Below are 21,573 nucleotides of genomic sequence, written 5' to 3'. Positions count from 1 at the left end.
TTTAAAAAAAATTTGTTCTTGGAGATAATAGGGAGGCTTTGGAATTTATTGAGTAGGGACAGGTGCTGGCAAGGGTAGACCTGCACTTTAGGAAAATCATTTCAGTTGCAGAATGGAGGATGGGTTGGAGTAGGGAAAGACTTGGGGTTGGCAGACTCACCAACAGGCTATTGTAATAGTCCAGGAATGAGGGCCTGCACTGGAGTGGTGGTTGGTGTCAGAGGAGAAAAAGGATGGTATTCAACAGATGTTGCAGTGGTGATATCAACAAGCTTTGGCAACAGATTGGGTATGGGGGGCAGGGTGGGGGTAGGGCAGGAGATAGTGAGGTATCCAGGATGACATTTGAGCCTGGAGGAGTAATCAGGACATTTGGAAGTGGTGGAGAGAATTTAGGAGGAAAAATATTGAGTTCAGTTTTGGACATGTTTGAGTTTAAGGTGTCTGCTGGACATCCAGTTCAAGATGTTTGAAAGGCAATTGAAGATGAGAGATTGGAAGTCAGCAGAGAATTTGGGGCAAAGTAGATAAAACTGAGAATCATCATGGTAGAGATGGTAATTAAATCCATGGGAGCTGAAGAGATCACCAAGTGAAATAATATAGGGGAAGAAGAGAGAGAGGACCTGAGAGGACAGAGTCCTATGGGATATCTGTGGTTGAGGATCCAGCAAAGGAGACAGAAGAATCTGTAGGATGGCTAAGAGAATACAGAGACATCTTCCAGAGAGACCAGGGTAGATGCTGGTGTATAGAAGAGGGAGTTGGGGAGGGCTCACTGACTTTCATCAGCCTTTGAAGAGGTGAGTGCAGTTGGAAGCCTCAGCCCAAGTACTTTGTTCTAAGATGCCTAAAAGGCCTAAGGGCCCAAGGGCCCCTAACTCTCTCTCTTCACTGCAGAAGCTCCACTCTCCTTCCTTTTGGTTTCTCCTTTCAGTTTTCTGTTGGTTATTGTCCCTGTGCTCCCAATGCTTCCTTTATAATTTTATTTATTTTTTTACTTTTAAAATTAACATGTTTAATGAACAAAAATTATTTTTCTCGCTCCTACCTTCCCCCATTAAAAACAAAGCAAAGCAAAATAAAACATCTGAAACAAATATGCGTAGTCAAGCAAAACATATTGCTGCATTGGTTATGTCCAAAAAACATGTGTTTCGTTCTCTGCCAGGAGAAGAGCAGCATGCTTTATCATCAGTTTTCTAGAATCATGATTGATCATTATATTGATGAAGATTCCTTTTTCATAGTTTATTATCTGTCCCTCCTACTGAGTATCATTCTCCTTCAAAATGAACAAAAAGAACCAAAAAAAAATTATTATCATAAACATGCAAAGTCTAGCAAAACAATTTCCCACATTGCCCATGCCCCAAAATATGTCTGTCTGTAATGTCTACGTTTACTGGCAGGAGGTGATTAATGTTTTAGTTAATTTTAGTTTTAGATCTAGATTTAGTTGAGTTGATTTTAGATTTAGTTAATTAACCTTTAGTCTTGTGGACTTGTGATTTGTCATTTAATTATTTTGGGGGGTGAGCTGTGTTTGTCATCGCATCAGAATTCTGAAGTCTTTCAAAGTTGTTTGTCTTTACAGTGTTGTTATTGTATAAATTGTTCTTCTGGTTCTGCTTATTTTACTCTGTGTCACTTCATACAGATCTTCTCAGGTTGCTCTGAAACTATTCTTTTCGTTTCTTACAGCGTAATCATATTCATATGCTGCATTCATATACTGTAACTTGCTAAGCCATTTTGGGGCAGCTAGATGGCAAAGTTAATAGAGTGCTAGGCCTGAAGTCAAGAAGACCCAAGTTCAAATCCATCCTGAGACACTTACTAGCTGTGTGATCTTGGGCAAGTCACTTAACCTCTGTGTGCCTTAATCCACTGGAGAAGGGAAAGGCAAACCACTCTAGTATTTTTGCTAAGCAAACCCCGTGGACAGCATGGTCCACAAAAATGAAAAGGACGTATACCAAAGTATTTTATATTTATTATATAATATGTAATATTGATAGCAGTTCTTTCTGTAGTGGCGAAGAGCTAGACACTAAGGAGGTGCCCATCGAATGGCTGCCGCAAAATGTGACTACCAGAAGCTGACTCTACAACTCCACAGTGACACCCAATGGTGGTATATTAGATAAACACTAAACCTGCAATTTCTTTGGCATGGAGAGTTCCCAGGTGAGGAGATTTCTTCTACCAATGCGGACTGGCACCTTTTCTGCAAAGATTTAGAGATCATCTTGTCTAACACCTTCATTTTATAGGTGTGCATAGTTTTTTGGGTTTTTTTTAAAGGGAATAAGTATTTTTTTTGTTTTCATATTTCTTTTTTTAAATTAATTTATGTTGAATTATCAACAATCACTTCTATAAGCTATTGAGTTTTAAATTTTCCTCCCCCTCCGTCCCCAAGAAGTTGTGCATAGTTTTAAAGAGATTACCAGTTGCCTGAAGCACAAAGACTCAGACACATCTGGTGCCCTGTGCCTGGTTCTATGGCTCCCCAGGGACATCTTTTCAGCTCTGCAGTTGGGATTTGACTGACAGTAGACCCCTGCAACAGGGAAATGCCCACATTAAGCTATGAGATCCTTTTTATAGTGACATGTTCTAGTTTTTATAAAAGTATGTAAGCATTCTTTAACCTTTTAAAGGTCCTAGTTTTGACTCAAAGTGATCCCTGGTAGTTTGATACTTCATTAGTCCTGGTTTATACAAGATATTCCTTAAATAAGTTTTTACAATATCTTCTGTTTCTTACATTATCATTATCCCCAGTATCCCTCTCTCCGCTCTTAGCAAAGATACTGGAGTGCTTTACCATTGCCTTCTCCAGCTCAAATTACAGATAAGGAAATTAAGGCCAACAGGGTTAAGTGACTTGCCCATGGTCATACAGCCCATAAGTGTCTGAGGCTAGATTTGAACTCATATCCTCTTGACTCTAGGCCAGTGCTCTATCCACTGAGCTATCTAGCTGCCCCTGTGTGCATACCCTTTTGACCAAGTGATACCACTACCAGGCCTGTTCCCTAAAAAGAGCAAGGAAAACCCCTTGGATAGCATGGTTCACAAAGACTCAGACGCAACCGAACAAGTCAGTTCTTTCTGCTCCTTCCTTTAAACTAGATAAGCCTGGGATCTTTCCTTCCCAAGCCTTGCTTATTTTGGGTGGGGAGGAACCAGGAGAAGGGAAGGGGTGGGGGGAAGTTTATGTTGTGATATCTGCTAGCTTAGCGTAGGGTTAGGCACCCAGAAAGCACTTAATAATACTGACTGCCAGAAATTTAATCTAATGTATCCTATTAACAATAATAAGTTCACTTTTTAGCCTAGGGGCAATGTGATTCAGGTCCATGAGGTTCCCTCCTCGGCTGTTTTATGGAGTTAGTAATGATGGGGTGATGGGACCTGGACCCCTAAAAGGAAAAAACCCTGTCTTTGAAAGCAGTCCAGCCCCATTGCCCATCAGTAGTACAATCACAATTGTATCACACAACTGCTGAGTTCCTGTAGAACTCCTAGTTACAAAAATTCCCAACAGGGGCAGCTAGGTGGCGCAGTGGATAGAGCACTGGTCCTGAAGTCAGTAGGACCTGAGTTCAAATCCAGCCTCAGAACAAACACTTGACACTTGCTAGTTGTGTGACCCTGGGCAAGTCACTTAACCCCAATTGCCCCCCCCCCCCAAATTCCTAACCTTCTAGCAGAGATTTGTCTCTCTGCCCTAATTTGAACTTTTGTGAATCTCCAGATAGTCTTTGGTCCCTCTTTTTTGAGGCAAGATCAGGATAAAGGAAGTATTTAGGTAAAATAGTAAATAGAGTATATTGCAGTGTCTGTTACCAGTCAGTCAAGCCAATAAACATTTATTATTTGGTGCCTTCTATGTGCCAGGTACTGGGCTGAGTACTAAGGATAACAAAAGAGGCAAAAGACGGTTCTTGAGCTCCAGAAGCACGCAATCTAACCGGGGAGAGAAGAAACAAACAAGTATGTGCTGACAAGCTCTGGTGTTGTTGTCGTTCAGTCACAACCCTGCTTGACCCCATTTGGGTTTTTGTTGGCCGAGTTACTGGAGTGTTTTGCCATTTCCCTCTGCATCTCGTTTTGTGGATGAGAAAACTGAGGCAAACAGGGTGAAGTGACTTGTCCAGGGTCACACAGATAGTGTCTGAGGTCAAATGTGAACTCAGGAAGTAGCCGGGATTAAAAGAGTATACCATCATGCCCTGGCAGGTAGGTGGTGAAGTGGATAACATGCTGAGGGCTTGGAACCAGGAAGACTCATTTTCCAGAGTTCAAATCTGACCATAGACCCTGAGCAAGTCACTTAACCTTGTTTGCCTTAGTTTCCACATCTGTAAAATGAGCTAGAGAAGGAAATGGCAAACCACTCCAGTATCTTTGCCAAGAAAAATCAGACACGAATGAACAGCTACAACCATCGTGTCCAGCCTTTGGGCATTTTCTTCATAAGGTTTGGATTTCTTTCTCTGAGAATTATCTATTCATGTCCTTAGACCATTTATCAGTTGGGGAAAGACTCTCTTAAAAATTTGAATCAATTCCTTATATATCTTGGAAATGAGACCTTTACCAGAGAAACTTGCTTCAAAGATTTTTTCCATTAACTGGTTTCCTTCTACTTTTTTTAGCTGTATTGGTTTTGTTTGCTCAAAAAACTTTTAAAATTTTGTGTAGTCAAAATTGTCCTGCAAATGCATTCCGGTCTGTCCTAAGTCTTGGTGGTGGCAAGGGATGCCGTCTTGCTCTCTGGAAGGCCATGTGCCTCTTTTAAAATTCTCAGGTGTGACTAGAATCCACCTTCTAGTCCCAAGATGGTGATAATATAAATTGCTTTTAGGGCTATATGTAAGAGAATGCAAGCTAGTCCTTCTGAATTTACAAATCCCAGTATTCCAGTAAGTTCTCAAACTCCACGTCCAAGTATTCCATAGAATAAATTCCTGTGAAACAAAATAACTTTGAAATCTCAACTCTCTTGTCAGAAATCAGGTGGACCAAAAGCTCAAGCTGAGTTAAAACAGACCAAGCCAGAAATTTACAGGCTGTGTTCCGGTCCACATGGCTCCCTGGGACAAAAGAGCCCTTATGAGCCTGCAGGAAGAAAGGGGCTCTGCCTAGGGGGGCAGCTGGAGCAGTCTGGAGTTTAAATCCCAGTCCTAGCATCTATCAATGCAATGAAAAGAATGAAAAAAAAGCCAACATACCCAGCTAGAATATTCCCCTAATATCCCTTACTATATCCACTTAAAGTTCAGTTAAACCTGGTGGGGCATATTTACAAAATGAAGAGGTGCATGTAGTTCTGATGGAGAGTGGAGCTTCGTCTCCCCATCCCACCCCAGTCTGTCTTGGGCCAGGCCCATAGTTCCTTTCACTAAGATCTCACAGACCCCAATTGAGAAGCCACCTCCTTATACATCTATGAGCCTGGTAGGATAAGCCAAATTTATAGGACCTCATCATTAACATATGCATATTCATCAGACCAGAGTTGTAAAGACCTACTGGAAGTCTCTTTGATCTTAGCTTAAAACTACACTGACTTTTAGAATACGCTGTATAATGTCTTTGGACTTTTTCTGTGAATCAATCTATTGTGCTGATTTGTTTTTCTCTTTAAATGATATTATTTTATTATGTGAGGGGTGGTTAGGTGGTACAGTGGTTTGAGTGCAGGGCCAGGAGTCAGGAAGATTCATCTTCTTGAGTTCAAACCTAGCCTCTGTCAGCTGTGTAACTGTGGGCAAGTCACTTAACCCTGTTTGCCTCAGTTTCCTCATCTGTAAAAATGAGCTGAAGGAAATGGCAAACCACACCAGTATCTCTGCCAAGAAAACCCTAAATGGGGTCATGGAAGAGTTAGACATAACTGAAAAACAACTGAACAATTTAATATAAGAGGTGGCTGGGAGGGGAGGAGGAGTAGAAGAGGGAGAGATACTGGAGATAGCTATGATGATGATGTAAGAAACAGAAGATACTAGTTTTTTGGTTTTTTTTTTTTTGGTGAGGCGGTCAGGGTTAAGTGACTTGCCCAAGGTCACACAGCTAGTAAGTATCAAGTGTCTGAGGTCGGATTTGAACTCAGGTCCTCCTGACTCCAAGGCTGGAGCTTTATCCACTGTGCCATCTAGCTGCCCCCATGATATTAGTAAAAATTTATTTAAGGAACACCTTGTATAAACGAGGATTGGTGAGGTGTCAAACTACCAGGGATCACTTTGAATCGAAACTAGGACCTTTAAAAGGTTAAAGAATGCTTATATACCATAAAAATTAGAACATGTCCCTATTAAAAAAACTCTCATAGCTTAATATGGGCATTTCCCTGTTAGGGGGGTCCACTGTCAGTCACATCCCAACTGGAGAGCTGAAAAGATGTCCCTGGGGAGCCATAGAACCTCAGGGCGTCTGAGATCTCAGCAGGACCTGCACAACTGTCTTATTACAAACAGAACCACATTTTTGTTTAGCAGGCAGATCGTCCACATTTGCTTTTACACATCTGGGCAGCTGGGGGATTAATTTCCTTTTAGAGCAGCGGATCCCAATGTGTCAGTGAATGTAAAGGCTTGTTTATGTGCGACTAGAGCCTCCTTACTTCCCATCTCTGACTTCGCTTCCTTATGTAACTGTAAATGTAACAGGGTCCAATGTAACAGGAGCCCGATCCCCAGAGCATGCTCTGCCTGCTTTACAATCCATGGGACCCTGCTCCTGAAATGGTGTGATAGCATGGAAAGGTCCTGCTCCCAGATTCAGAGAATATTTGGGTATGCTGACTTTTTCTAATCTGCTTACATCCTGGTGAAGAGGGGCCCATTTGGCTGGCTTCTGAACCTGAAATGAGAGGCAGACCCGACTCCCAGAAGGGCAGTTTGAGCTCTTTTTCCTCCCTGGCTGGGATTAAAAGAAGACATGCTGTAAGCCTCCTGGAGAGGAGAAAGACCTCAGGATTTAATCTTCCCACCTATGAACTTCAAAAGTTTGGAAGAGTGAGTCACTCTGAGGTCTGGAGATGATGCTGTATTTTACAGACAGCTGAGCCTGGTGAGCCACAAAGTCCCTGTCTGACCCAGCAGACTAGTGTATCAAAGGCAGCCTGGAGGGAGCGAGATTAACTCATCCATTGGCCATGCTGCATTTGGAAGGGAGTTTGATAACTGCATTGTGGAAGTTGCTTTTAAGCCTGAGCCCACTCTCCCCAAGGACTGAGGTGTTAAGTTAGTGGGTGGGTGGGTGGACAAGCATTGGGGGGAGCCCCACCCCCCATGGTTTATGCTTAAGTTCTAGTTTTGTCTTCTTACTACTCCCTTAATACCCAATACTTAATACCCTTTTGTAAAAGTTAATTGAGGGGCACCTAGGTGGCGCAGTGGATAGAACACCCTGAAGTCAGGAGGACCTGAGTTCAAATCTGGCCTCAGACCAAACACTTGACACTTACTAGCTGTGTGACCCTGGGCAAGTCACTTAACCCCCAATTGCCTAAAAAAGAAAAAAACCCCAAAAGTTAATTGATATTAATTGGTTAAATGATACTAGAATGCTAATTGCTGGAGGATATTGATGATATAAGGGAAATACTGTTACTGGTAACTGATATTAGGGAGAGAACACACCAGAATTGGGGCTTAGGCTGATAGCACTAGGGAAGAACCTAGGATACACCTAAAGGTACAAGGATACCTTTGTACCAAGGTACACCTAAAGGATGTATAAGGATATATCCTAAGGACAGGATACACCTAAAACTAAAAGGGGAGAGAAGCAGCCAAAACCCTGAGCCTACTGAGGATCTGGCTTATCAACGAGAGGTCCTGGTCTGGTTACCTCATGGTGAAGAGATGACATGGAAGTAGTGTCAGATGTTTTATTCTTGGGCTCAGAGATCACTGAAGATGAGACTGCAGCCATGAAATTGAAAGACACTTGCTCCTCGGAAGGAAAGCCATGGCAAATCTGGACAGCAGACTCAAAGGCAGAGGCAGCACCTTGCCAACAAAGGTCCATATGGTCAAAGCGATGGTTTTTCCAGGAGCGATGTATGGCTGTGAGAGTTGGACTGTAAGGAAAGCTGAGCATTGCAGAACTGATGCTCTTGAATTGTGGTGCTGAAGAAGACTTCTGAGAGTCCCTTGGATAGCAAGGAGGTAAAAATCAGTCAACACTTAAAGAGATCGATTTGGGCTATTCACTGGGAAGTGAAATGCTGAATCTTAAATACTTTAGCCGCATAATGAGAAGACAGGCCTCACTGGAAAAGACCCTGGTGTTGGGAAGGATTGAAGGCAAAAGGAAGGTAGAGGATGAGGGGGATCGATTGTATCAAGGAAGCAATAAACATGAACTTGGGCAGGCTTTGAGAGATCGTGAAGGATAGAAGGGCCTGGCATGCTGTGGTTAATGGGATCACAGAGTCAGATGCAACTGAGTGACTGAACGACAGCCACAAGGAGGTGACCTTTTGGGTTTGTCTGCACACCCACCTCCTCCCACCCTCAATTTAGGTTCAGTAGCCAACTAAAAGGGCCTCTCAGAAACAGTCAGAATACCTGCACATGCTCTGAATCTGACCAGCAAGGCTCTTCCACTATACAGTGTCATCATGCCTTTCTGCAAACAGGGTTCTGTGTTGGACTGGCAGTAGGCAGAGCATGTTCTGAGGCCAGGAATCCCACTGGCCTGTCCCCTTGGTACATTTACAGTTACAAACAGGAGCAGGGTCTAATGAGATCACGGGCTGGGAGAGGGGAAGGACACATTGGTGCTTCCCCTGGGCTACACAATCCCAGGCACTGGCTCTAAGTGGGAGAAGGATTTGAGATAAAATATATACAATTCACCTGCTCAGATGAGCTGAGAGAGGGTGGAGGTGGGGGTGGGGAGCAGTTAATTGGCCTAAACACTTAAAAGGCAACATTTAAGGGAACCCAAGGAAGAGACAGACAGTGGCCTTGGGTATCTGAGAAAACCAGTGCTGTCAATTTTTTAAGTTTGTACAGAACAATAGATCTCTTATTCTTAATTTCTAACAGAAAAAAAACCAAGCCTTGTGTCTTAATAATAATAGCTCTAACATTTATATAGTGCTTTAAGGTTTGCAAAATGCTGTACAAATATTATCTCATTTTATTTTCACAACAGCTCCAAGAATATTATTCCACCACCACCACCACCACCACCACCCCTGAGAATTATTATCTCCATTTTACAGGTGAAATAACTGAGGTCTAGTGAGGCCCAGGATTGGCAAATAGTAATAAGTATCTGAGGCTAGTTTTGAACTCGGGTCTTCTTGATTCCAGTTTGAGCACTCTATCTACTGTGCCATCTTATAGTCACCATTTAGAATATTAAGCAATACACAATAAATGGGAAAGCAAGTAGGGCAGCTTTTGGACATAAGTAAATAATAATTTTTTTTCACAATATGTAGTAAATTTTATTGGTCCAGTATTTCATTTTCATGTACATGGGGTCTTCTCACCCTGGAATATGCCTAGCTCTGGCCCCCTTCTTCCATTGGCGAGTTCCTTTCCTCATTCCCCTCTTTGCCGTGCTTTTGACTCTCCTGACTTCAAGTCCCTGATCAGGAGACCTATCCCCTTATCTCCCCTTTTCCAATCCCTATTTTGTGGTGTCTTCTGCCTTTAGAGTATAAATTCCCTAAAGGTAAGGACTGTCTTTCTTTTCACTGATATTTGTATCCCCATAATTTATCGCAATCCCTGGCACATCGTAATCATTTAATAAATGCTTATTACTTAATTGCCTACCTAGATGAATTTCTTGTATGCAGTAGATTGTTGGATGTTGCTTTCTTATCCATTGTCACTCTTGTTTTATAGGATTGTTTAATCCATTCACATTTAAGTTATAGCTAGACTTTTGTTTTCTTCCGTTCTTGTGTCTTCAATTCCTTTTTTTTTTTTAAATCCCTTTCCTCTTTTTAAGGAAGTAATTTAATGCTGTAATTAGTTTTGCTTATACTACTTTGATGCTGATGAATTACTAAGGGCAATGATAATGATGAACTTCTGGTAAACCAAGTTAGGATTTTTCTGTGACTTCCTCCATCAGCGTTCATAACGTAACAAAAGAAGCCAAGAATATGGATGCTTGTGGGCAGACCCAGAGCTGAGTTTTTAGCAGCTATAATAGGAGTAGAACAAGGGATTCAAGGGTAGACAGTGCGTAGTGGATCTGGTCAACTATAGAGTCAAGGTTACAAAGAGAAAAAGCAGCGAAGTGATGGATTAGGCAAACGGGGAGAGATGGAGAGTGTGGAGGCCACAGGGAGAAAGAAGACTAGGTTTAGAAGGGAGGTAGACAGAGAGACAGAAGGACAGGAGAATATGATTAGAAAGTGGCATTTCAGAATTCGAGATCGTGGAGGTCGGTAAAAGTTTTGGGTTGTAGGAATGCAGTCTAAGGTGTCTCTAGCTCTGGTGGTGGGTAATGGTGAGCAGAAATGGAGGTTACTGGAGGTAAGGAGAATGGTGGGCACGGTGTTTGAAGGGCTATCAGTATAAATACTGAAATCACTAAGGAAGAGGGCAGGGTTTAGGGGTTAGAGGAGTACTATGAGCCGGATCTGAAATCCTTGAGGAGAGAGACTTAGAGGATGAAGGATGACAGAAAAGAGGATCTGGCCAGAGTGGGCTAAATAGGAGGAATGAACTTTAAAAGAAAGGAGGTTGCTGAGTGATAGTAGGAGAGGGAGAGTCTAGAACAGAGGTTCCCAAACTTATTTGGCCTACTGCCCCCTTTAAAACAATAAAAGTTACTCAGCACCACCCTGGAAATCTACTTTTTTTTTTTAACCCTTTAATGTTTTTTAAAAATTTGCATTATTTCAAAAAATCTTAATTTTTTTAAATGATGCATCTTAAATTTAATAATTTATTGTCAACTTGTGTTTTTTTCCTGCATTGAAATTTTAATGACAAAAGATTGCATCGTGTAACCCTATAGTACTGTATTTGTAAACAAGCACATATTTCTGCCGATGCATGCTGGACTTCCTGACAATGCTAGGCAAGCTTGCCTGCCAACACTTGCTTGTTAAGATCTGTTGGCCGACTTAACCACTGATGGGTTATAACTTGCATTTTGTGTGTTTATTTGGAAAATAATGTAATCACTACAATTTTAATTCTGTTATATAATAGATGAAACTTGTACAAGCGGTTTTTCAAAATTTTCTGATTTTCCCTTATGCTTACACTGCCCCCTTATTTTTATTCAATGCTCCCCAATTGCACCCAAGACTACTACTGCCCCCCTGGAGTGTTCCAGTGCCCCAAAGATGGTACCACCCACTTTGAGACCTCTGGTAGAAGAATGGAAAGAAGGAAACAAACATTTATTAAATGCCTACTTACTATGTGCCAGGCACTGTGCACAAACATCTCGTTTAATCCTCACAACAACCCTGGGAGATAGGTGCTATTATTATCCCAATTTTTCAGTTGAGGAAACTGAGGCAGGCAGCTATTAAATGCTCACAAAGCTAAAAAGTGTCCATGGTCCAATTTGAACTTGTGTCTTTCTGCCTCTAGGCCCAGCATTCTACTGTACAACCTCCACTAACCTGTATGTACAGGTTAGTGACTTTTGAGGTATAATACAAAATTGCTTTCCAGAATGACTAGGCTATGAGGGCAGCTAGGTGGCGCAGTGGATAGAGCACTGGCCCTGCAGTCGGGAGGACCTAAGTTCAAATTCGACGATGGACACTTGACACTTACTAGCTGTGTGACCCTGGGCAAGTCACTTAACCCCAATTGCCTTGCAAAAACAAAACAAAACAGAATGACTAGGCCAATTCACATTCTACCAAGAGTGGATTATTGGGTCTCTTTGCCCACAGCTGCTCCAAAATTTGTTGTTTTCCTCTTGTCATCTTTGCCAATCTGATGGGTATGAGGGAGAATCTCGAAATTGCTTTAATGTGTATCTCTGTAATTATGAGTGATTTGGATAATTTTGAAATTTTGAAAAAGAGTTTCTCAGGTGGTGTTTTGATCTACTGAATCAAATACTTTGTCATAATCAGCAAACAGAAAGCACAGTGTGATTTTATACTCCCTCCATCTTTCAGTCAGTTGTGAAATATTAAAGATATGCTCCATTGCTGATTATCACTTTCAAAATTCCCTATTAATACATTCATGAAAGATGTCCTTAATTTATGTATAGATGACTTTCATAAAGATTATAGATAAGAGAGCAGGTTTATGTCAGTAGTTTATGGCTTTTTTATTACCTTTTTTCAGTATTAATAAGATCTGAGATTTTTGTCTATGCCTTCACTGTTACCCCCTCCTTTAGATACCTTGTATATTGCTCCTTCAGTCTCTCACAATTATATCACCTCTAGCATGGATTTGTCTCTCTGTATTGCCGTTACTGTCTTTGTTCTCTTTAGTGTCCTTTTGACATTCCCTATGAGCATACCTGAGACTATGTCCTTGAGAGACATATCATAATTTTTAAACAAATTTTTCATTTTTCTTTTGTTGTCTTCCTTCTATTTTTATCCTTCAACGCCCTTGGGATGACTTTATACCCTTGGCCTTGACTCAGTTGGATGTATTGCTGGGCTTTTTTTTTTCTTTTTGGTGAAGCAGTTGGGGTTAAGTGACTTGCCCAGGGTCACATAGCTGTTAAGTGTTATATGTCTGAGGCTGGATTTGAACTCAGGTCCTCCTGAATCCAGGGCCAGTGCTCTATCCACTGCACCACCTAGCTGCCCCCCTGTTGCTAGGCTTTTTAAAAGCCAGTTTTCCCTTTTCTTGATTCTCTTTGCTTTATGAGACAATGCCACTCATAGCTGTCCATCAGCTTTCTTTGTAATATTTTACAAATACTTTCTATTCTAATCTGGTATTGCCATTGCCAGTTTTTATCTCTTGGCAAATAAGATGGATGTTTGCTGACTAAGATATTTTCTGTTCTTTTGGTGTCCTTATTGTGACAATTAGTTAACTTTGCACAGACTGCATAAAATGATTATAATCTGGTGTGATCTTATTTCTGTTGTCTAGGAAGAGGTACAAGAGATGGGAATTAGGAGAGCAGGAGAGAGAGAAGAATCTTCTTGTCATGGGTCAAGCAAGGGATGTCACGGACAAGAAAAGGCAATGCTATGTCCAGTCTCCTACTCTTTTGAACCCTGTGGTTCCGTCACCCTTTATACGTGGAAAATGTTTTCTCTTTTTTGGTGTGTGTTAAATCAGAATAACAAAACAAAAAAATTTAAATATACAGTTAAAAAAGTGATTTTTTGAAAAACTATTTTTTCAATAAGGTGTCTAACACCCACATATCAAAATCATTTAAGGAATGCTTACTGGGGATACAATTAGTAAAAAGGAAGACAGTCCTTGCCCTCAAGAATCTAACAGGGAGAGATAACACATGAAATGAGGTAGGAAAAGGGTAGTGGTAGAGGTGGGGATGACAACAACAGAAATAAGCCGTTTTGGTGCTTCTTGACCACAAACGTGGTGGGGAAGGGGGCATCAGAGTTTGCCAGGGTGATGGAAAAGAATCATTCAAGAATACAAGCTGGAAGAACTTGTGGCAGCAGTGGAGAGAGAAGCCTCCTCACAGTTCCAGGGCAGAAAAGAGTGCTTGGGGTCACTCACAGGCCAGAGCGTAGTCCAGGGGAGGAGTAAACACTTCTCTTTGATCATACCACCTTGGAAGAACAGAAAACTTCCAGGTTCCTAGAAGTACCTCCAAAATCAGCTGCACAAAACCCCTGAAGCTTGGGACAGTACGTTCTCCATACTGGAAGCAGACCCCTACCTTAACAAAGAGTTTATAACTCAAGTAATTGGCTTGGATCATGAGCACACCTCACAAAAAAAGTCAGACCATAAAATCTTTCTTTGGTGACAAAGAAGATCGAAACATACAACCAGAAGAAGACAACAAAGTCAAAGCTCCTCTATCCAAAACCTCCAAGAAAAATATGAATTGGTCTCAAGCCATGGGAGAGCTCACAAAGGATTTTGAAAATCAAGAGAAATAGAAGAAAAATTGGGAAGAGAAATGAGAGTGGTACAAGAAAATCATGAAAAATTGGGGCAGCTAGGTGGTGCAGTGGATAGAGCACCGGCCCTGAAGTCAGGAGGACCTGAGTTCAAATCCAGCCTCAGACCAAACACTTAAAACTTACTAGCTGTGTGACCCTAGGCAAGTCACTGAACCCCAATTGCCTAAACAAAAGAAAGAAAGAAAGAAAGAAAACAAAGAAAGAAAAGAAAATCATGAAAAGTGAGCCAACAGCTTGATAAAGGAGACCCAAAAAAAATACTGAAGAACATAACATCATAAAAACTATACTAGACCAAATGGCAAAAGAGGTCCAAAAAGCCAGTGAGGAGAAGAATGCCTTAAAAAGCATAACTGGCCAAATGGAAAAGGAGGTCCAAAAGCTCACTGAAGAAAATAATTCCTTAAAAGTTAGGATGGAGAAAATGGAAGCTAATGACTCTATGAGAAATCAAGAAATTATAAAACAAAACCAAAAGAATGAAAAAAATAGAAGACAATGTGAAATATCTCATTGGAAAAACAACTGACCTGGAAAATAGATCCAGGAGAGAGAATTTTAAAAATATTGGACTACCTGAAAGCCATGATCAAAAAAAGAGCTTAGATATTATTTTTCAAGAAATTATCCAGGACAACTGCCCTGATATTCTAGAACCAGAGGGTAAAATAGAAATTGAAAGAATCCACTGATTTCCTCTTGAAAGAGATCCCAAAAGGAAAACTCTAAGGAATATTATAGCAAAATTCCGGAGTTTTCAGGTCAAGGAGAAAATATTGCAGGCAGCCAGAAAGAAATTCAAGTATTGTGGAAACACAATCAGGACAACACAAGATTTAGCAACTTCTACATTAAGGGATTACAGGGCTTGGAATATGATATTCCAGAGGTCAAAGGAGCTAGGGTTAAAACCAAGAATCACCTACCCAGCAAAACTGAGAGGGGGAAAATTGATATTCAGTGACATAGAAGAATTTAAAGAATACTTGAGAAGCTAGAGCTAAATAGAAAAAATGACTTTCAAATGCAAGACTCAAGAGAATCATGAAAAGGTAAACAGGAAAGAAATCATAAGTGACATATTAAAGTTGAACTGTTCACATACCTACATGGAAAGATGATATTTGTAATTCATGAGACCTTTCTCATTATTAGGGTAGTTGGAGGGAATGTATATAGACAGAGGACACAGCGTGAGTTGAATATGAAGGGATGATATCTAAAAAATAAAATTAAGGGGGGAGGGAGCAATGTACTGGGAGGAGAAAGGGAGAGGTAGAATGGGCATAAATTATCTCACATAAAAGAGGCAAGAAAGAGCTTTTACAGTGGAGGGGAAGAAAGGGGAGGTAAGAGGGAATGAGTGATCTTGACAGTCATCAGATTTGGCTTAAGGAGGGAATAACATACACACTCTATTGGGTATGGAAATCTATCTTACCCTACAAGAAAGTAGGGGGGAAGGGGATAAGAGGGAGATGTGATAGAAGGGTGGGCAGATTGGGGGAAGAGGTAATCAATGCATGCCGTCATGAAGTAGGGGGAGAGGAGAGACGGGGAGAAACTCTGGAATTCAAAATCCTGTAGAAGTGACCGTTGAAAATTGAAAATCAATTAACTGATTTTTAAAAAAAGAATACGAGCTGAATATGGATTGTCTTTGGATAGTAGTATCCTTGAGGTGCTCTTGTTTGTGGGTAACATGATGCTAATTCCACTGAGCTCTAGAACACTGCAGACTCAAATCACTCATAAGGAGTTTGGCCTGCCCATCCACACTTCTTCTTTCACCTGTTTGCCTCAGTTGCCTTTTCTGTAAAATGGGGATAAGCACCCCCCCTGGGTTGTTGTGAGGATCTAATGAGATAATTGTAATTACTTGGCATAGAATAGGTATTACATAAAAATGTTAGCTAGTATATAAGTTAAGGAAAAAGGAAGTGAATGAAGAAAGTCTCTTGCCTGGATTACAGTGTGCCTTTAGATGAACACTATCTGAACAGGGACTGGCAGCATAATAAGTGCATAACAAGTTGTTATTTCTCCATTTCCCTATTGATGAATGGTCAAAAATGTTCTCAAGGGAAGAAATCCAAGCTATGGATTGTCATATATCAAAAATACTTCAGATCACTCATTGGAGAAATGCAAATTAAATCCACACACACCTATCAGATTGGCAAAACTGACAGAAAAGGAAAATGACCATTGTTCAAGGGCGAGGGTAAACAGGCCCATTGATGCACTGTTGGCAGAGCTATAACGTGGTAGGGCCATTTGGAACCGTGCCCCCAAAGTGTGCATTCCCTTTGATCCAGCAGTACTACTGTTAGGTTAATACCCAAGGAGATCAAAAGAGGAGGAAAAGGTCTTTTATAATAACACTGTTTGTGGTGGCAAAGAACTGGAAACCAAGGAGATGCCCATCAGTTGGGGAAATGACTGAACAGATGATGGTATTTGAATATAATGGAATGCTATTGTATGCTTCTTGGCGGTGAAGGTGAGGTCTCAGAAGGTCAGAAGATCCCTGGCTGCCTTCCTAAGACTGCTTTTATTCCTCCTCTCGGGTTCTAGGTACCACTTGGACAATTGTCCAGTGGAGGCAGGTGCTCAGGCAGTTGTCCAGACATGGTTATAAAAGAAAGCACTGGGGCAGCTAGATGGCGAAGTGGATAGAGGACCGGCCCTAAAGTCAGGAGAATCTGAGTTGAAATCCAGCCTCAGACCAAACACTTTACACTTATTAGCTGTGTGACTCCGGGCAAGTCACTTAACCCCAATTGCTTTAAGAAAAAAAAAAGAAAGAAAAACATTGAGCTGTGTATCCAGAGTTTCCTTCTAGTTTTGCAAGGTGCTGTACAACTTGATGACTTTAGGAATATTAAAGGCTAACGTTTATTATGTGCCTGTTATGTGCTACATTCCTTACTATGTGCTAAGCGTTTTGCCGTTATCTTATTTGATCTTCATAACAACCCTGGGAGGTAGGTGATGGTGGTGGTGTTTAGTCATTCCAGTCATATCCAACTCTTCACGTCTGAAATTCCTTTATCGCATGAATAACCTGTTTATTGTATCTTGTAAAACCTATTCTATGACCTCACAGGGACCTGGAATCTCTCCGTCCCTTTATTCTTAGGCCATAACTACTGTTCTAATTTCACTTTCCTCCTTTCCCAATCTTAACCAGTGTAATTAATTAAATTATTTTTAATTAATTTAAATTAAGTTTAATGAATTAAACTTAGCCAGTTTAATGTTACACTGTCCTCTATTCTCAAATCCCCTGACCTCTTATCTGCTAATGTATTCTGTCTTCCTAAGTTGTCCAAGGTTGGAAAAATTACTTTCTGTTGATTATCCCACTTAGAATATGAATTGATGTACTTTTAAAAGTTGTTTTAGAGGGGAATGTTGAGAGAGTGTGACAAAAATGCTCACTTTACTCTGCCTCCCTCCTGGGAATTGATTCTCTATCCAACTTTCGGCCCTAAGTCTATTCTGTGGCTAATAATTACATTACAATCAAGTTAACTCAGCTGACCAGTAATAGAGGCTTCCTAGGGCCTTGTTGACTAGCTGTCTTGGAATTTGGTTTCTAGTCCTAGCTCTGCTATTTTACTGTGGTCTTGGACAAGTTACTCAGGGCCTGTTTCCTGATCTATAAAATGAGGGAGATCTCCAAGGTCCTGTGGAAGCATAGCAGTTATACCCCCCATTCTCTCTTCCTTTTAGGAATATTACAAAAGCATTTAAAAAGATCTTAGTCTTAAACCTTTGTTCTAATCTGAATGAAAAACACTTCTCTGTCTTTTTCTACTAATTCCAAAGCAGCATTCTGCTCCTTTCTCAAATCATCTCATCGAGGAGTCTTCTATTGAAGTAATTAGTCAACAGAAAAGGGCAACGGGGCTCTTGACCAATCTCCCAAAGAGTAGTAACCTCTTTAGGGACGGCTAAGTGATACAGTGCCTAGAGCGCTGGGCCTGGAGTCAGGTTGACCTGAATTCAAATCTGGCCTCAGACAATTGCTAGTTGTGTGACCTTGGGCAAGTCACTGACCCCCTGTTTGCCTTAGTTCCTCTTCTGTAAAATGAGACATAGAAATTAAATGGCAAACCGCTCCAGCATCTTTGCCAAGAAAACTCCAAAAGGGGTCACAAAGGGTCTGGTAGGATTGAAACAACAACTGTAACCTCTTTACCAAAGCCCTTGAACAGATTCCAGGGGTGGGGAGCCTGTGGCTTTGAGGCCAAACATGGCCCTCTACATCCTCAGGTTCGGCCCTTTGGCTGAATGCAAACTTCACAGAACAAAGGATTCTGTCAAAGAGCCGTACTTGAGGACCTAGAGGGTCACATGTGGCCTCAAGGCTGCATGTTCCTCATCCCTGGATTAAGGTGATGGATGATCCACAGAATAGAATGAAGAAATCGGGGTGGGGGTCAGGGAGCTCTTGAGGAGAGTAATTATAGAGGGACTTTTACTGGAAATCAAGTGACTATTAATCTCTTTAAGTAAGCATTGTTAAAGGAACTTTGAACTAAACTCTGGGCCCTTGCTCAATTGTGACCGTGAAATAAATCTTGTTCAAAAATATTATAAAAAAAGAAACTCAAAATGATGTGTAATTCATGTAATAATGTTATAAAGAAAAATAACTGAAAGACTTGAGAACTTTATTCAGCCTTTTTTTTTTTTTTTGGCTAGGCAATGGGTTAAGTGACTTGCCTAGGGTCACACAGCTAGTAAGTGTTATGTGTCTGAGGCCGAATTTGACTTGAGAACTCTATTCAATGCAATAGTAATAATACCTAGCATTTATAAGGAACTTTAAGATTTGCAAAATGCTTTGCAAATATCTCATTTTGTCCTCATCAAACTCTGGGAGGTAGGTACTCTTATAACCCTCACTTCACAGGTGAGGAAACTGAGGTAGACAAAGATTAAAGTGACTTGCCCAAGGTCACACTGCTGAGAAATATGTGAGACTGCATTTGAACTCAGGTCTTCCTGACTCCAGATCCAATGTTCTATCCATCATGAAGCATTTATTAAGTGCTTATTGTATGCCAGGCATTTTCAGGACTGATTATAAAGTAACTACCCACCTTTTGAGATAGAGAGGTTGGTCTTGTGGTCAAAATGGTTTATTATATTGTTTGGGAAAAAATTTTATTTGGTTTAAATCCAATCCTGTGTGATTAAAGGTTGTCGGCACCCAGAATGTCCCCTGACTCCAGTAGCTCTCTAGGAATGTTGGAGGTGGCTACAAGGTATTTTGGGTTCCCCCAGGTCCTGGCTCTACCCAAAGAATTTTTGTTTTGGGTTGTCGCACCTAGGACTTGAAGGGTCACCTCAAGCTTGTATTTTGGACTCACCGAAATTTTATTGAATGTTTACAGTTACCCACATCTATTGTCAACAGGCAATCGTAAGACTTATGTGAGAACCAGGTTTATTACAAGAGAAATAAACATGCATAGGGAACCCCAGTCTTTACAGAAGTTGACATTTTAATAATCGCAGGACAAAGGGAGGAGGGAATACCAGGAAGGGGAGTGACATGGGAAGGGGAATAGTTCAGCAAAGGTAGGAAAAAAGATAAGACCGCTGCCCACAGGGAGAAGCAAGGTGATGGCAAAAGCCTCATTCTTTTCCCTTGGTAACTGCTACACTGTGAAGATAGGAAGGTCAGTTTATCTACAAAGGACCCCAGCTGCACAAGCATCATCCCAGCCTGGCTGGCACCTCAGACACACAAGAGTCCAGCTTGGGGTGCAACAACAAATTGTGTCAGCTAGGGGGAGCATCATCCTTGACATATGCAGGTCCTCCTGCATGCTCTAGGTCCAGTGTTTCTGGAAAATCTGGCAACTCGAAAATACAAGTTCAGTGGACCCCCTAATAGCCCTTAACACTACCTCAATCTACCTTGCTTTCAAGTTGCCCTCTTGGCAACTTTGCTTAATTGCGTACCTGTGGGTTCATGGGTGGGCATCCTTGTCTAAATCCTGTGTAATGTAAATCTTCAGAGCCAGGACTGAGGGAGCTACGTCTCCTTTCCATCTTGCTCTCCTCTACTGAATGATCTAATACATTTCTTTCTAAAACAATTTCAGTTTTTGGGATTTGTTATTGCAAACAATAATCTGAAGATATAAAATAAGACATACTCTTCTGACCCTTTGAATCGGCCAATGTGTTTTTTGCTCAACTAAGCATTTTTGTTACATGGGCTTGGTTCTTTTTTTCTTTTTGAGTAGGGAGTAGGAATTAGGGCATACAGGAGGGAGTAGGAGTAGGGATAGGATAGGGAAAGAAAAAAAAAAGAAAAAAGGGCCATTGTGGCATCTTTTATAAAAATGCAGAGACTAGAAGGAAAGGCAGAAAGAAACACAGACAAACATAGCTTTGAAAGCTACTGGTTGAACTTGTATAGTTAAAAAGAAAAGCGGAAAAGATCAAAGAAAAGAAAAGCAAGTAGGGGCGGCTAAGTGGCAAAGTGGATAGAGCTCCAGCCTTGGAGTCAGGAAGACCTGAGTTCAAATTTGACCTCAGACACCTGACACTTACTAGCTTGTGTGACTCTGGGCAAATCACTTAACCCTGACTGCCTCACCAAATAAGGAAAAAAAAAAAAGAAAAGCAAGCTCTACACGAAAGAGATGTACAATTCTATTTTTATTTTCTACTATATATGCAAATATCCACTTTATATAATGTTATGAACACCTTATAAAGGTTAATAAAAACAAAAATTTTAAAATAATGTTTAGAGAGATATGACTGAGGACTTGAGGGGACTCTGTCAATTTGGGCATTTCTCTCTCAAGCAGATCAATGCTTCAATTTAGAACAATGATAATTAATAAAAATTGTTCCTGGCAGGCTTCTGCTTATGACCCAGAGAATACTATCAACATTTTTTCTTGAACCATCCTGTGTGTGACAGCGACCCTAACCCAAATTAAACTCATAGACTTCTCAAGGTGGAAAGCAAAGGTTACCTTTATTACAATCTCGAGAGATGGCTGCTCCTATAGAGGTGGAGAAGGAGAGAGAGAGACCGCATCACGGGGGCCGCCTTAGAAAAGCAAATCTCCGCCCACCATGCAAAGTCTCCACCCACCACTATCCCTTACCCTCTTAACGGGGGTTGGGGGGGTGGGCTTAACATTCTAACTGGGAGGTGGGGCTTACATTTCAGGCGCGAAATTCAAAGACAAGGAAAGAGGCGGGAAGCCAAGGGCAAACGGCTTAGGCTGGGGGGCAGGACTTATTCTTTCTGTTACGTGCTTAAAAACAGGGTCTGAGTGGGGGAGGATTTTGAAAGTAATAATCAAGAATTATTGACCCTTTGAGGAGGCTTCACCTCTGAGAGTTCATCTCTCACAATCCCTTTCACCTCCGCTAGTCTGTGAGCCAATAAATATTAACAATTTGGTAAGACTCCTCTT

The 21,573-nt window shown here is 41.1% G+C and overlaps 1 protein-coding gene across 4 annotated transcripts in view; it reads left to right on the top strand.

The window, feature by feature from the left end:
- Positions 1-20,229, top strand: part of CSAD (cysteine sulfinic acid decarboxylase) — a 68,950-nt gene extending 48,721 nt beyond the window's left edge. The window contains exons 13-15 of one of the 4 annotated variants that reach the window (XR_002320622.2): positions 2,037-2,190; positions 3,910-4,005; positions 13,095-13,182. Coding sequence is in view for 2 of the 4 variants with exons in the window: in XM_078145454.1 (XP_078001580.1) it covers positions 13,095-13,337 (243 nt within the window). In the remaining 2 variants the exon portion in view is untranslated. Of the gene's footprint in view, positions 1-2,036; positions 2,191-3,909; positions 4,006-13,094 lie in introns of all 4 variants that reach the window. The other 3 variants (XR_013482478.1, XM_078145454.1, XM_020966218.2) reach the window with 3 other exon arrangements.
- The last annotated feature ends 1,344 nt before the right edge of the window (positions 20,230-21,573 follow it).

This window comes from Phascolarctos cinereus, unplaced genomic scaffold (assembly GCF_003287225.1).
Source record: "Phascolarctos cinereus isolate Bilbo 61053 unplaced genomic scaffold, phaCin_HiC Scaffold_1;HRSCAF=81, whole genome shotgun sequence".
NCBI lineage: Eukaryota > Metazoa > Chordata > Mammalia > Diprotodontia > Phascolarctidae > Phascolarctos > Phascolarctos cinereus.
Note: the sequence above shows the minus strand (reverse complement) of the source record. Positions and strands in the feature narration are given on the sequence as shown.